The sequence below is a fragment of the Egretta garzetta genome, unplaced genomic scaffold (genome assembly GCF_000687185.1).
Source record: "Egretta garzetta isolate BGI_Z169 unplaced genomic scaffold, ASM68718v1 scaffold1, whole genome shotgun sequence".
Lineage (NCBI taxonomy): Eukaryota > Metazoa > Chordata > Aves > Pelecaniformes > Ardeidae > Egretta > Egretta garzetta.
Genome location: NW_009258542.1, coordinates 159,244 through 173,342, shown reverse-complemented (window position 1 = coordinate 173,342; position 14,099 = coordinate 159,244). Strand labels below are relative to the sequence as shown.

Sequence of the window (14,099 nt, the reverse complement as noted above, 5' to 3'; positions counted from 1 at the left end):
GCCGCTCGCAGGCCAGGTCAGCAGGAGCGGGGGCTGCCCCTGCGGTCCGGGTGCTGAGCTGCGTGCGTGTTGCCGTTCACCTTCTCATAACCTTTGTTTTTTTCAATTTTGAGTCATCATGCCAACATTGGTATTGCACTGGCACTAAATGGTGGGCAAAATTGTTTTCCTGAGAGCAGCAGAAGAGCGTTTGTTGGTTCCAAAGGTGAACGTTTTTTTCTATATATACATTTACGAAGCTCCCCGTGTAGAGGGTTGGGTGGCACAGCGGGTTTAGTGCGATGGTCAGAGTGCAAACCCTACCGTAGGTCACAAATGCGAAGGATGTAGATAGTCCTAACAGACACTCGCACTCCAGAATAATTGAAACCCATGGCGCAATTGGCGGCTGTTGCTTGAGAAGTCTAGGATGTACGTGCAGATGAGAATCTTGAGTTGCAGGTCATGTTGGAGGAGCTTTGGCAGATCTGGATGTGCTTCCACAATGCCTGCCTACCCTGATCCCAGCTCTAGGTTATTCATTTCCATGAGTAAAAATTAACAGTTGAGGATTAACAAACTTGAATTGCAAAGGGGAAGAAGCTATTGAAGTAGTTGTACACTTAACTTTGTTTATTCAAACGTGGCATTTTTTCCACACCCTTTTGATTTTTCGTAGGGTTTTTCCCTGTTTGTTGTAAGAACTGATTTTCCTACAGCTCAGCAGTAAAAGAAAATAAACTTTGTTTCCCTTTGGCCTTATCCACAGAATGGCTCAGCAGCAAGCACTGAGATTTCGCGGCCCAGCTCCCCCACCAAACGCAGTCATGAGAGGCCCGCCGCCTCTCATGCGACCACCTCCACCTTTTGGTATGATGCGAGGTCCTCCTCCACCACCTCGCCCCCCTTTCGGACGTCCTCCATTTGATCCAAACATGCCACCGATGCCACCTCCAGGAGGGATTCCTCCACCAATGGGACCTCCGCATTTACAGGTAAAGAATAGGAGGTTCTCCTGGTTTGTTGAGTTGGAATTTAGGGATTTTTCTTGTTTGTTTTCATGTGTGGAAATAATAAGAGGAGAGACATTAAAATGGATGAAAAAAAAATAGCAGGGCGTGATGAAAACATAAGGCTCGTGCATGGTATTATAAAACTAATGCATACCTGTGGTATGTAAATGCAACTTCTGTTTAGCTCCTTGAGGCAATTCTAAATTAATCAGTTATGCAGTTAGGATACGCTCACCAACAGAGTCTTTACTAAAACCTGACTCCGTGTTGGTGCCCTGTGGCCGTGCAGAATGCAAGATTCGGCTGCGCTCAGATTTCTGAACGCCTCAGATCAGGCGTGTGAAGTGCACATCAGCCCTCCAGGGTTATCTTAGTTATTACCTCGCTTAGTGAGGTAATGATGGACGCGCACAAAGAGAAGGTGCAGCTGAATTCCATGTGGGTTCCGGCATGAGCCACACCTGCCATCGCTGCAGTAGTTTATTATTACTGATCACCAAGAGATTGGTTAGGTGGACAGGTAGCAATTCTGAGAAGTGGGTGTATAATCAGTGAGCAGGTATGTTCTGCTTTAGCACTGTGTTCAGGAGGGTGCATTGTTAGTAATGCACCAGAAGTTGTTAACACACTGACAAAGAAAAAGTTAACATTTGGAAAAAAAACCTAGGAGTAAGCTCAGTGTTCGACTGAAGCAGCTGCAGGTGGTCCTTGTGCTGACATAAGTTTACTCCTGGCAGACAGAGAATGCTTTTTATCTTATGGTTGTTGCTGCTGTTGTGTTTTGTTTGTTCTAAAACTTACAGCGTTCTTAGCACCTACAGGGATAGTACGAGCCTGTGGGGCTCAAGTATCGTAGATTTCTGTCTGTATTTCGTGGTGATGTATGTTTAAGTTCTGCCTACTTTTCAGAGACAGTTTGAAAGGTACAACACATCTGTGAATAAGAAATACTGTTTTAATAGCATTGTAGGAGTACAGTGTTAGGGCACTGTAATTACTGTGTGGGACTGCAGGCGGGCATGTAAGGAGGTGAATAGTGCTATGTGGTTTGTAAAGAATGGTTTAAATCCACTGTTTGTAATAGAATAGTGAAAACTTTAGTGTTGTGAAATTTATTTTACAATGTAAGGATGTGGGCAAGATGGAAAGCGAACATGCTGACATGGGTTATTTCATGGTATTTTAGGCCCTGCTTTGCTTATGGTTTTTGGCAGCAGGGCTATGGGAGCTTTTTTCCACATTACTCTTAATGCACTGTATAGCTCTGCAGACAGCTTTGTGTGAAATGGAGGGAGCGGTGTGAGAGGAAGCAAAGCAGCAGTGAGAGCAGGACCAAGGACTTAAGCTGGACTTCATCTGAAATAAACTGACATCAGATTGTAGTTTAATTTTGTGTGCTATCATCATCCTGAGTACAAAATGTCAAGAAGAAACCAGTGCATGTTTTCCATAGCAGTTTTCTCCCCATCTTCTTGAACATAAAGCATGTTGTTAGAACTTGGAATGCTCAGGGAGGTGTGAAGTAGCTGTTCACTTCATTGAAACATTCTCAGCTGAACAGAAGTCCTGTGGAACTGAATTCTGAAACAGCATGTTTGAGGGATGCAAACAGCCCCACTCACCTCATTGAATAATGTCATCTTTTTCTCTTCCTTTCGTTCAGTACTAGGGGCCTTGTTCTATGGTACACTTTCGTGCTCAACTTTTAGTTTTTTTAGGACTATTTCCACCTACTGTGCCTTTGTTCTGGTGCTTTATGATCCCATTTTCCCTCTTGCTGTTAATATTGATGTGCCCCTGCACTAGCTACTTCGAAAGCTCTGAAGCAATGAAGAGTGTTGGAGTGTGCAGTGGAACTTGGACTGAGAGGGAAGAAAAGGATCTTGCTTCCTTTTTGCAGTTTCAAGAGTCAGCCAGAGTTAATGTGAAGCCCCAAGCCTAGTTGCTGATGTCTCCTTGGTTTATGTGTTTGATTTGTATTCTGAATGTGCTTTAGCTCTTAGCTGTTTAACATCATAGCTGTTTTATTGTGCCATGCAGTAAGCATGTCTTATACAGCACATTACCGTATGTTGAATCCCTGCACCAAGCATGTCTAAGTTTTTCCTGCCATGTCAGCACTGTGGTCTGCTTTGCACCACGTTTGGTTTTTAGCTTTTCATCCTGCTTCTGATAAGAGGGGAGATACAATGTTGAAAGGTCCTGTGGTAGAAACAAAGGAGAGGGTGTGCTTAGAGCAGAGGTGGAGGGTGTTCTGGGTCCCCTGGCTGTACACCTGGCATTCCCTTTAGGAACAGCAGGCCAAAAGTGAGCTCTACCAGATTGTTTTTACAGATTGTAGAGTGGTAAAGAGAAAGATCATCTCGTGGCCAGATGGAGGAGCTGTGGAGAAGAAATAAGGAAGGAAACGCAGGCTCTAGTTACCTTAATGGCTTTTTTGTTTCTTTCTGTGACACTGGATTTCCTGCACACATCCTGGCTTCAGCAGAGCCCTTGCCTTGCTGCATGTGTGCGTTTCACTCTCGAGCCTGTTGGTTATGAGTGCAGAGCCAGAAGGTTTTTTTACCAGTGAGCTGTCTTGGTGTTGCCTTTGTGAAGAGGAAATATTTTTCAATTAGAACTGGAGTGATGGAGATAATTAGGTCAGTTGTAGGTGGATGCAGAGTAAGTTAAAGAACTTGGTGGATTTTGTCGACTGTGTCTTTTGTAGGGAAGTATTCACTATACTTGTTATGCACGGGAAATTTCAGAACAGTCTAAATAAGCAGGCAGAATGAAAGAACTGAATGTACCTTGAATTCAAAAGCAGGCGTTCAGGCTTTCAGGTGACAGTGGTGTGCACTGCAGTTCTGGATTTCTTATGAAGATGCAATAAGGAAAATGTAATTTGATATTTTTCTTTTTTTTTTTTTATTAGCTCTAGTTAGAATTTTAGTTAATGGGAAATAGAGACGTATAATGGATTCTAATGAAATCCACTGCTCTTCTATGCTAATAAATGGGATGCTTGCTTGTAATTTGTTTTTTAAATTTTGTCTTCGCTGGGAGGGTCATTGTGTAACTGTTTAGTGGTGTATTTGATGCACAGCTGGGGATATCTGAGTGGCAGTTATTCAGGAACAGTTCTTCCTTTCTCTTTCTTGCATTGGGTTATGTTTGCCTTTTCAGGAGAGGATTTTTCTCTAACCCCACTTCTTTTTATGCCACTTTTTTCTGATGCTTTGTGTTTATGTTAGCATCTCAGAAGTGAAATGTTTACTGCAGCTGTTCTGCCATAGGTAGTGGCTTGTCAGGAAGCGCATTCTCTGCACTGGTAGTATTAGGTTGTTAAAGAAGCTGTCAAGACTGGTAGAGTTAACCTTATTATAGCTGTACTGTCTGTTGGTGCTCTAATAAAGGAAAACGCTGCTTGAAAATTGTATTATCATCATCTTGATTATTATTGTTATATGCCTTTAGAGACCACCATTTATGCCTCCTCCCATGGGTAGCATGCCACCACCTCCTGGTTGTCACTGCCCCTGGAACACCAGCAATGCCCCCAGCTGAAGAGATATGGGTAGAAAACAAAACTCCAGATGGCAAGGTAAGATGGTTACCAGAAACAAGGAAGTAAAGGGTGTTTACTGCTGTTGTGAGCGTGTTGTCATACACAGTCTTGCGCTGTGGTAAAATCCTACGCTCTTGCCTATCCTCTTATTAATTATTTTTAAAACAGGAGGAACTGGATCATTTATAAATGCTCCTCCTCCAGATAAGCAGTTTTTTGATGGTGACATTCTTAAATTGTAGGTCTATTTCTATAATGCACGTACACGTGAGTCGGCGTGGACTAAGCCAGATGGGGTCAAAGTTATTCAGCAGTCGGAGTTGACGCCGATGCTGGCTGCGCAAGCCCAGGCCCAGGCGCAAGCCCAGGCACAAGCAGTAGGTGCCTCCACACCAACCACCAGTAGTCCGGCATCTGCAGCGTCTCCATCCACATCCTCAAGTACTCAGTCCTCCACAACCTCTACCACAACCACAGCCACTTCAGTTTCACAGACAATTTCCAGTGAGTAACTGAGGGTTTCTCAAGCTTTTTTGGTGGTGGGGAACAGATGGTGGGGGTGCTGCTCTGGGGAATTACTGCAGCAAAAACTTGGTATCCAGGAGGAATTTGTTTCAGTGTAAAGTAGAATATGAGTTTAAAGTACAGTATTTAATCCAGAAGAACCTTGCATGTGAACCTTTTGGGTTTTTTTCCCCCAAACTGAAAGTGTTACTTCAGGAAAGAAATACTAAATTGGTATGCAACCCTTTTTCTTTAGGTCTTTGTATATTTTTCTTCTGCTGTTATCACATCATCTCAAAGCTATTATGCATCCATTTCCTTTTGACTATAGATAAAGCTAAATTGTTTCTAAAAGTATCTCACAAGAAAAGTTAATCTGATGTAGGCGTTACTGTGGTGGCAATTTTCTCTTTGTTTCCAAAATGGCATCTGTTTCTTTAAGAGGCCGGATCTTTTGAGTGCTGTTCCCGGGCTGTGGAGAATTGGTTGATTGCAGAATAGAGCTTCTGGTGTATTACTTCTATTAGTGGTGTTCTTCTGATGAAGCCTCATAAGTTCCCATTTGCTAGAGTTGCACAAAAGAGGAAAAAAAAAGTCCTTAGAGCCATTGTTATTCACTTGTGACCTTTGAAGATTACTGCTGTTTACATGGGCTGAGCCTTTGCTTTTAAGAGTTTGCCAACTGAGGGGACCTCAAGAGGAAAGGGGACTGAATTTATGCAGCATGTACGTAATGCATGTTTATACATAGTACCCACATATAATATAAATAGTATGATTTAGACTATACTTTGGAATATATATGCTAACAAAGTGCCTCTAGTGCAGAGCATCTGTATGGAGATGTATCTTATGTACTGTTTGCACATGACTCTGTCACCAGCAAAGGATGAACAAGATCACCTAGCACAAATGAAGCAAACTATGCTTGTTAAGGAACAGTTTGGTTAGTGTTACTTGTCTACACGCAGGGCTACTGAAAGCACAACATTTATGCTGATTTGGAACCCTGTTGTTTGACAGTCTTCATCATTGTAGCTGCACTGTGCAAAAATGTGTGCACTGAGTCAGGCCAAAGAGTATGCAGAAGATGAGCAACTGCTGAACTGTTCCAACTCCAGCTGTAGTGTATAGTTGCGTCCCCTGGAACTATTTAATCCTTTTCCTGTAACAGGTGAGGCAAGTCAAGCTTAACTCACCATTTATCCCAAACTTGAGAGATCTGTGTATCAAAGGGAGTCAAATTGAGGTAACTCAAATTATGCTTTCAGTTAACACTGGAGGGAGGACAGATCATCAGAGTAGCAAATAATTTGTATTGCTCAAAGCATTTTAGGGCTCTTATTTAATTTGAAAGGTAACTTAGTACTGTGTTCAGCTGCTTTGTTGAAATACGGTCTACTCTAACCATTTTGCTGAGTAACAAGAATCAGGTAGGAGGTGAATGTTAGCTTCTGGCCTACTGCCAGGCTTTGAGAACTGATCATACTTTTGAAATAGCACTTTATCCATCTTCTCTGAAGCAAAATTTCCTAATATCGAACACTGAGAGTCTGTTCCACTTCTACCTGTTCTACCTGCTAAACTTTGTCTTTGCTTTCAAGAACTGTTACTGTTGGTGTCTGTGCCTAGGTGATAAAATTTTATCATTTAAAATAATTTTATAACTCTCAGACTTGGCCTGTAAAAAAACCTGGGACTTCTGGCTGAGCTTCATTCTTGTCTGATACTGATTTGACTTAGGCCTTAAAACAAATCACATACTGACTGTCTGCTCTGTTTCCCTAAATTTTAGGCAGTGCTAAGAACTTTCACTCCTTCTGAAACACTTAACAGATCAAAAAATCTTTTATTTAAATATGTTAATACTGGTATGTTATTGGGAATGCTTCTGGTAGCCAGTAAATACTGAAGAAAATGCACAGTATACCCATATGGTCATAAGTTGGTGTGGTTTCTCTTTTTTTATTTAGCTCATTTTTGCAACAGTTTCTCCTCCCCTTCACCAACTCTTACACTGTAAATTTGCAAGGCTAGTCCATGAGTTTAATCAGTCGCATCTCTAGTTCTGTTTGCCAGTGCTTTGATACTCAGCACTGTTTATTCTCATTTAAGTGCTGATTTCAGTCACGCTGCAAGGATTATGGAATTGAATGCTAGTAGTGTATTTTCCCACTGGGAGGCACTGAAGGCCAAGAAAGTTCTTGCAGCTTCTGAACAGAAGTACTTTCCTCTTTCTTGCTTATTTACACGTTTTTTTAATTGGTATTTTTCTATTCTTGGATCACTGCCTAATAAGCATAGTTTTAGATAGACTGTTGGCATGCGTATGCTGCTGCCATTATTGTTAAAAAGTAGAACCTGTGTTCATTTAATATAAGAACAATTTTTTTCCATTTGAAACTCTGTTACATTCCCTTTCTGTTTTTCTGAACAGGGATACAGAGGCTATATTTGTCCTTTGGTACACCCTTGCTACTGCTAATAGAGACTTGTTAGGTGTAAAGAATGGGACAAAGTAAAATTGGAAATTGACTTTGTGAATATTTAATGTTACAGAGAAGGCAAAGTATATCTAAGCATATCTGCTTATATAAAGTCTGTTGGGAAACAGAGAGCCAGTATGTTTGCAGCAAATATATTGTAGTGTCTAAGATACAATTTTTTTTTTTTTTTTTTTTTTTTTATCAGCACCTACCACACAAGACCAGACCCCGAGTTCGGGTGTTTCAGTTGCCACACCATCAGTCAGTGTTTCAACCTCTGCTCCTTCTGCTACACCTGTGCAGACTGTACCCCAGCCAGTCCCACAGACATTGCCTCCTGCAGTTCCTCATGCAGTACCTCAACCAACTGCAGCAATTCCTGCTTTTCCACCAGTAATGGTACCTCCATTTCGTGTCCCCCTTCCTGGCATGCCTATTCCACTTCCAGGTAAATTGGCGAACTGTAATTGTCTTGTCCGCTACATGTCCATGTTGTCAATTTGTTTGCACTCATGTGTCCACTGTGTACGGAACTTGCCTGAATCCTCTCCACTCTGAGTATTTTTGAAAGAATTCAGGGTTAGCAGACAGACTTTTTAATTAACAAATAACATGAAATTTTTTTTTACTTCTAGTTCTTTAATATACATATCAGAAAACAGCTTCATTTAAACGTGTAAACCTTTTTCTTTTAGATGATAGGAAAATATAAGGATTGGACTAAACCCTTAAGCTCATGGCACATGTCTATCTTGTCATCCTATTTAAAAAAAGTGAGCTTCTGGACAGAATGCATATGTGACTGAGAATATTGTAGCACTATAGCACTATATTTTACTAATTGCAGTATTGCTATAGTTTTTTTTTCTACTGGCTTGAATTAGAATTTAAGTCTTGCGCATAAATATTTTTAGGATGTGGATTATAGCTGAAAGAAATCAAAATAAAATAATACATTTATGAGCAGGAAAAATGACCATCCAAATGCATTACCCCTGAATGATGTTAGGTGTTTCCAGTTCTCTTGGTTTCCAACTATAAAGTATGATGCTTAATGCTTACACAAAACATTGAGGATTAAACTGGGGACCATAATGAAGACATTCAAGATGGTAGGGTATTATTCATAGGTTTTAGATGTAAAAACCATTGAGAATAAATCTGAGATGGCAGCCCACTGGCTCCTGGGTAAATCATATTTTCTTAAGTTTTTATAAAATACTTAGATACTTAAGGAGCTAATTTTAGGCTGGCAAAATTTTGGACTTGGCTATTGTTTGTAACTGCTGCAGAGGTCCTCCTAGAGGTCACTGAAGTCACTGATTGCTTAAATACCATGTTTCAGTTGGCATGGATACAGTTGAGTTCCTGTTCTAGTACAAAAGTAATGAATGTTTTTTTCATTGTGCAGTAGCACTAAATATATACCAGGAGCTAATGATTTTCTGTTGCAAAGGAAGGTTTGAGACTGCAGTTGTACTGGATACAAGTTAGTTTCCGATTAGGAATTACAAAGAAGCAGCTCTGAGCAGCGTCTTAGTATTTCTGATGCTCTGTACAAGCTGAGTGAGGTGGCTTCTTTCCCGCTGTCCTCTTAACGCATTGACTAGTAGGTATGAAGGGGGGTCTTTACCTTCCATCAAATTGGTTGGATGAAAAGTAATCCTTTGTAACACTTCTTTCACATAGGATATAAGCACCAAAGTAGTTAAAAATGGGTATTAGTTCTGCTAACTAGAAGAGAGAACCAGCTTTTAGTTACCTCTGCTTTTGGGATAGTCTTGTAAAATAACTGGGCAAAGCTACTTTAATCTGTAATTTGCTTGAAAAGGAAATCGCAGTGTAGTACTCACTGTTCTAAGACAGGAAAAAATACTATTCTGAACACGATACTCAAGGCTGAAAGAAAAATGGATAAAGGATAGAGGAATACATATTTGTGAGGTTTGGAAGAACAATAAAAAGGGTTAAGCCTTAAAGGTGGTCAGCTGAATGTCCATAACTGCAATTTCTGACATTGCCAGCAAGGGATCAGCATAGAGTGAAGGGTCCTTACATACCTTTGGAGGATATAACCATCTACTCAGGTGTGAACTGTCAAGTGAAATGTGGATGGTCAAAGCAGTAGAAGAGTGCCAGTGAAAATGGATACACTGAGGTGTGTGTGTTTGGGTTGGGTTTTTTTCGTAGGCTCTCGATCAAAAAGTTTTGTGACTAGTGCAATACAGAAGGAAAGACAGCAAGAACATTGATCATCTTAAACTCATTTTTGGAAGTTATTTTTTTTTCAAAACTTTCCTGATAGCAAGTCTTAGATCTGGCCTCTTCTCCTGTTCTGGCTGTGAGATGAGCCTTTTGGGTGGAACCCATAATGCATAGGAAAGATACCTAGCAATAAAATGCATGCTTCCACTAGCGAATCTAATTTGTCGTTTTGCCTAATTACAGAATAAAATCAGCCTACTTTCAGCTAATTCTGGCTTGAGTTGATTGTCATGGTTTATAAACACTGTAAAAGAAAAGGAAACCTTTAAAATATTTTACAGTAACAAGAAACTAAAGAAAAATCAAAATTACTTCAATGGCAGTATAAGGTGAAGGCAAAAAGGCTGACGAAGTTTTACTGTAGAGATGTTGGGGGCTTTCAGCACTAGATATTATATCAGCCAGATTGCTTTCAAGTTACAGAGTCAGAGCTGAACAATACCATTGCCAAGTGATTTCAAAGTTAATCTCTGTATTATACTGTAGTAAGACGGAACAATGGAAGAGTTGATTAGTGATATCTCGTAATCTCAGATCCTAAAAAGTAAGTCTGCTTTCTCTTAATTCATATGTTAAAAGTTAGTTGTATGTTTGAGAATGAACTTGGCAGAGGAAATGGCTTGGGTATCTGCTAAGTCTTATCTGTGCTGCAGTATCTTGTAAATTCAGTGATCCCGCAGATGGCATTACTTATACTGACCCAATTTTAAGACATGCTGTAACTTCCTTAACAAAACGAATTTTCAGACTAATTTTCAAGTTCGTAACATGAACACCCCGTCCCCCCAAAATTTAGACAAATACTTCATTCAGTGCTGTTTGAGTCAGTGTTTTTGTGTCTCAATTCATACTTTTTTTTTTTTTTAATAAAACTAGTTTGGGATTCTTTCACTCAGATTATTATTAAAAAAATTACAATTCTGTCTTCTCAGAAGTATTTTTTAAAATAAATTGGCAGTATTTTTGTATGCTTTCCATACTAGATCTCTAATGAAGAAAAATAGAAATTACTTTGGTTATAAACACAGGGGTTTAATTTCACTTGGTGCTGGAGGATTTCCAACCTCAGATGATGGAATTGAAACCATTTAAGGGGAAGTTTCTGAAGTTATTTTAGTTTCTGAGTGTCCAGACTGGACCAACGTATAGAGAACTTCCACAGTTTACTTCCGCACCCTAAAAGGAAGGTTTTTGGAAATGTGTTCCCCTTACCCTTGTCTAATTTCCTACTGAATTTTGCGTCTAATTTCCTACTGAATTTTGCATCTAATTGCAGAGGATTAGATGCTTCCCTCTTTGTGGCCTTTCGATGGCATTTAATGAGCAGAACAGTGCATGATGCTACCTTTTTGAGGGCTGGTTATGCTGCTTTTAGAGCATTTTTCAGCTCGTGACGTTCTTGGTAATGAAAAACAAAGAAAATGTTTGCTGCCACTGACCTAATGCAGCTTTATTTACCTCTGTTGGCAGCTTCATTGCTTTTCTCCCTCCTCCCCCTTTCTTCCACCTCCAGCCTTTCCGTAACGATCCTCATAACCTCAGCTTTCCCTCCGCTGAACTTGACTTTCACCCTGCCACGCCTTGCTAGTCTGACTAGTTTAAATCCGTCCTTCTGCTCTTACCACTGCTTTCTAAATGCAGCAGCAGACTGAAAATAGCAAAGACCGTTAGTTTCACTTTGCTGCTGCTCCTCTGATGGATCTGTCTGAGCAAAGGCTGTCAGTGCAATACAGCACCATTAATAGAATATTTTCCCATGATACTGCCCTACAAGGAGAGCCGAGTTCCCCCTTGAATGAACTTAAACCCCTGAGTCTTCATTGAAATACCTTTTTTTTTCTTTTTAATGACATCCCAGTAATTTGCTAAACAGCTGGTTTAATGTAGGCAGAAACTGTTGCTGCAGATTAAAATTAGTTTTATATTTGATCTGGCATAAAATGTTGGAGCAAAAATGATTCACATTTTCTTGCTGGGAGGCTTTCTCTTTGCCAGCTGAAAATGGCATTCCAAATTATAACAGGAAATCTGTAGCATCCAGACTCCCAGTGGTAGCTGACATACAATGGCAGCTTTCCAACATGCTTGCTTATCCATTTTACAGGTGTAGCAATGATGCAAATAGTCAGCTGCCCGTATGTAAAGACAGTCGCTACCACCAAGACCGGTAATTTTCAAAACCATCTTAGTTCGTTTTGTCTGTAAGTTGGCATGGTAGTGAATGTTGTTGTTTATCTTTTATTTATTTATTTGCTTCCCCAGTTGAATGAATATATATAGTTTATTTTCAAAACGAGTATAAATGCAAATATAATATTTGGCCAGGAAGTAACTTTCCCAAATAACTGTTAGTGTTAGCTTATTTTATACAAAAAAAAATCCAGTACAGTTTTCTGTAATCATTGAGTTCTGTAATAATTGTGAACCTCTTCATGCCCATACTTCTTAGTTATTAGTTTCTTGTGTGTGGATTTTTGTTTTTCCTACTTCCACATGTATAGTGACATGATTGTGCTCGCATGTTGGTGTGTGTGTATGTGCGTCTTAGTATAAATTTTCATTTTTCAAATTGTGGATTTAAGAAAAGACACTTATAGAGAATACTTTATGGCAATGTGTAATGTGTGCTTTTCCATTATTTGAATAGATAGAATTTTTCATATAAATGTTAAAAGCTCAAAATTATGGTCTTGTAGTACTATCCAATTTGTTTTTCTAGAACTTGTCATTCAAAATATGTTCAGTATATCCACTTTGGGATGAGTAGAGAAAGAACAGGATAATGTAGCATTCTGGCTTTCTTATCTTTGGATATTTACTTGCCATTTTGCTTTAGGATCTGAATAAAAAGTTTTTTCCAATCAATCTTCAGTACTAAACAAAACTGTCACACAATCTGAAATTATTTCATTCTCATCAGTTTTTATTCAAGGCTTTGAATTAATGTTAACTTTAAAAAAAGTGGGGATTTAAGATTTATTAGAGTTCTGCTCAGTTATTTGGCTCAAGTTCAAGCCACTGGTTTTTTTTTTTTTCAAGAGCAATAGGAATATCTCTTAAAATTACAGCATAATTAAACAGCGGAGTAATTTTTTAAAAACATATTTGCTATAGAGATCTAATAAAGACTTTTTTTAATAAATAGAGCACTTAATTTTGAAGTATTGGAGCAAATGTCTATAACAAGTTTTGTGCTATGCAGAGTTACACATTACTCAAAATAAAAAGCTATCTAATTCACCTCGTGATATGGGCATTACTGATTGAAGGAAGGAAGGAAATTCAGTAACAATGCATTGCTTTCCAATTTAATTTTTAAAACAATCTTTATATAGGTTGATTATTTGTAAATTAAGTCAGTGAAGTGCTAGGTTTTGGTTCTTTGGTACTTCATTGTCACTTATTGTTTCTTTTCCTTCTTTTCTTTTTTCTTTTTTTTTTTTTTGTTTCTTTTTTCTTCTTTATGCAGGTGTCTTGCCAGGCATGGCCCCTCCCATTGTACCTATGATCCATCCTCAGGTTGCTATTGCTGCTTCACCTGCTACGTTGGCTGGAGCCACAGCAGTCTCTGAGTGGACAGAGTACAAAACAGCAGATGGAAAGACTTACTATTATAACAATAGGACTTTGGAGTCAACGTGGGAAAAACCCCAAGAACTGAAAGAAAAAGGTACTTTTTTTTAATACAGCTATATACTAGGCAAGATTGCTTAGACCATTAACGTTTGTGTTTGAAAATGTGAACAAGAATATTTCTAATGCCTTATCTCCCTTAAAAATATTTTGAAATCCTGATTATAAGCATCTGTTTGAGTTGCTCTTGAGTCTGAAAGTTATCGCTTGTTTCCTACTTTATTGTAAGAGTATTTCGTTCTAGAGTTGCTTCCAAATCCCATGACACTTGGGTAAATGCGTGTTTTCACTGCAGTAGAAAGTAAGTACTTTACGTACTCGCGTGCTTGAGAAGATCCCAAGTGCAGGAATATAAATAGTGAGGGAAAAATTCATTTATTCTCAAGACTGTAAAGCAGGGAAGACTGAAGGTCATTGAAATGCTAAATTTCAGATCTTCAAAACCTAAGTATGTAAACAGATTTGGAATATGAGGGGAAAAATAAGTTACCTCCCCCGTCAGTATCCTGAAGTTGTATTCTGGTCGTATTCTGTGACTTGTGTTTATACAAATCCACATTATATCCATGGCTGTGTTATATTGGAGGGAAATTGTTCTTGTTTCATAAACAAGGAAGAAGGGGCAAAAATCCTGTGGCTTATCCAGTTTATAAAGTCTTTTAGGAAAAC

At 39.2% G+C, this 14,099-nt stretch overlaps 1 protein-coding gene across 1 annotated transcript in view; it reads left to right on the top strand.

The window, feature by feature from the left end:
* The first annotated feature begins 28 nt into the window (after positions 1–28).
* Positions 29–14,099, top strand: part of TCERG1 (transcription elongation regulator 1) — a 35,620-nt gene continuing 21,549 nt past the window's right edge. The window contains 8 exon segments of the mRNA XM_009646748.2: positions 29–205; positions 749–974; positions 4,452–4,501; positions 4,503–4,578; positions 4,785–5,046; positions 7,738–7,980; positions 11,902–11,964; positions 13,267–13,467. Coding sequence (XP_009645043.1) covers positions 750–974; positions 4,452–4,501; positions 4,503–4,578; positions 4,785–5,046; positions 7,738–7,980; positions 11,902–11,964; positions 13,267–13,467 — 1,120 coding nt within the window. The 5' untranslated portion in view covers positions 29–205; position 749.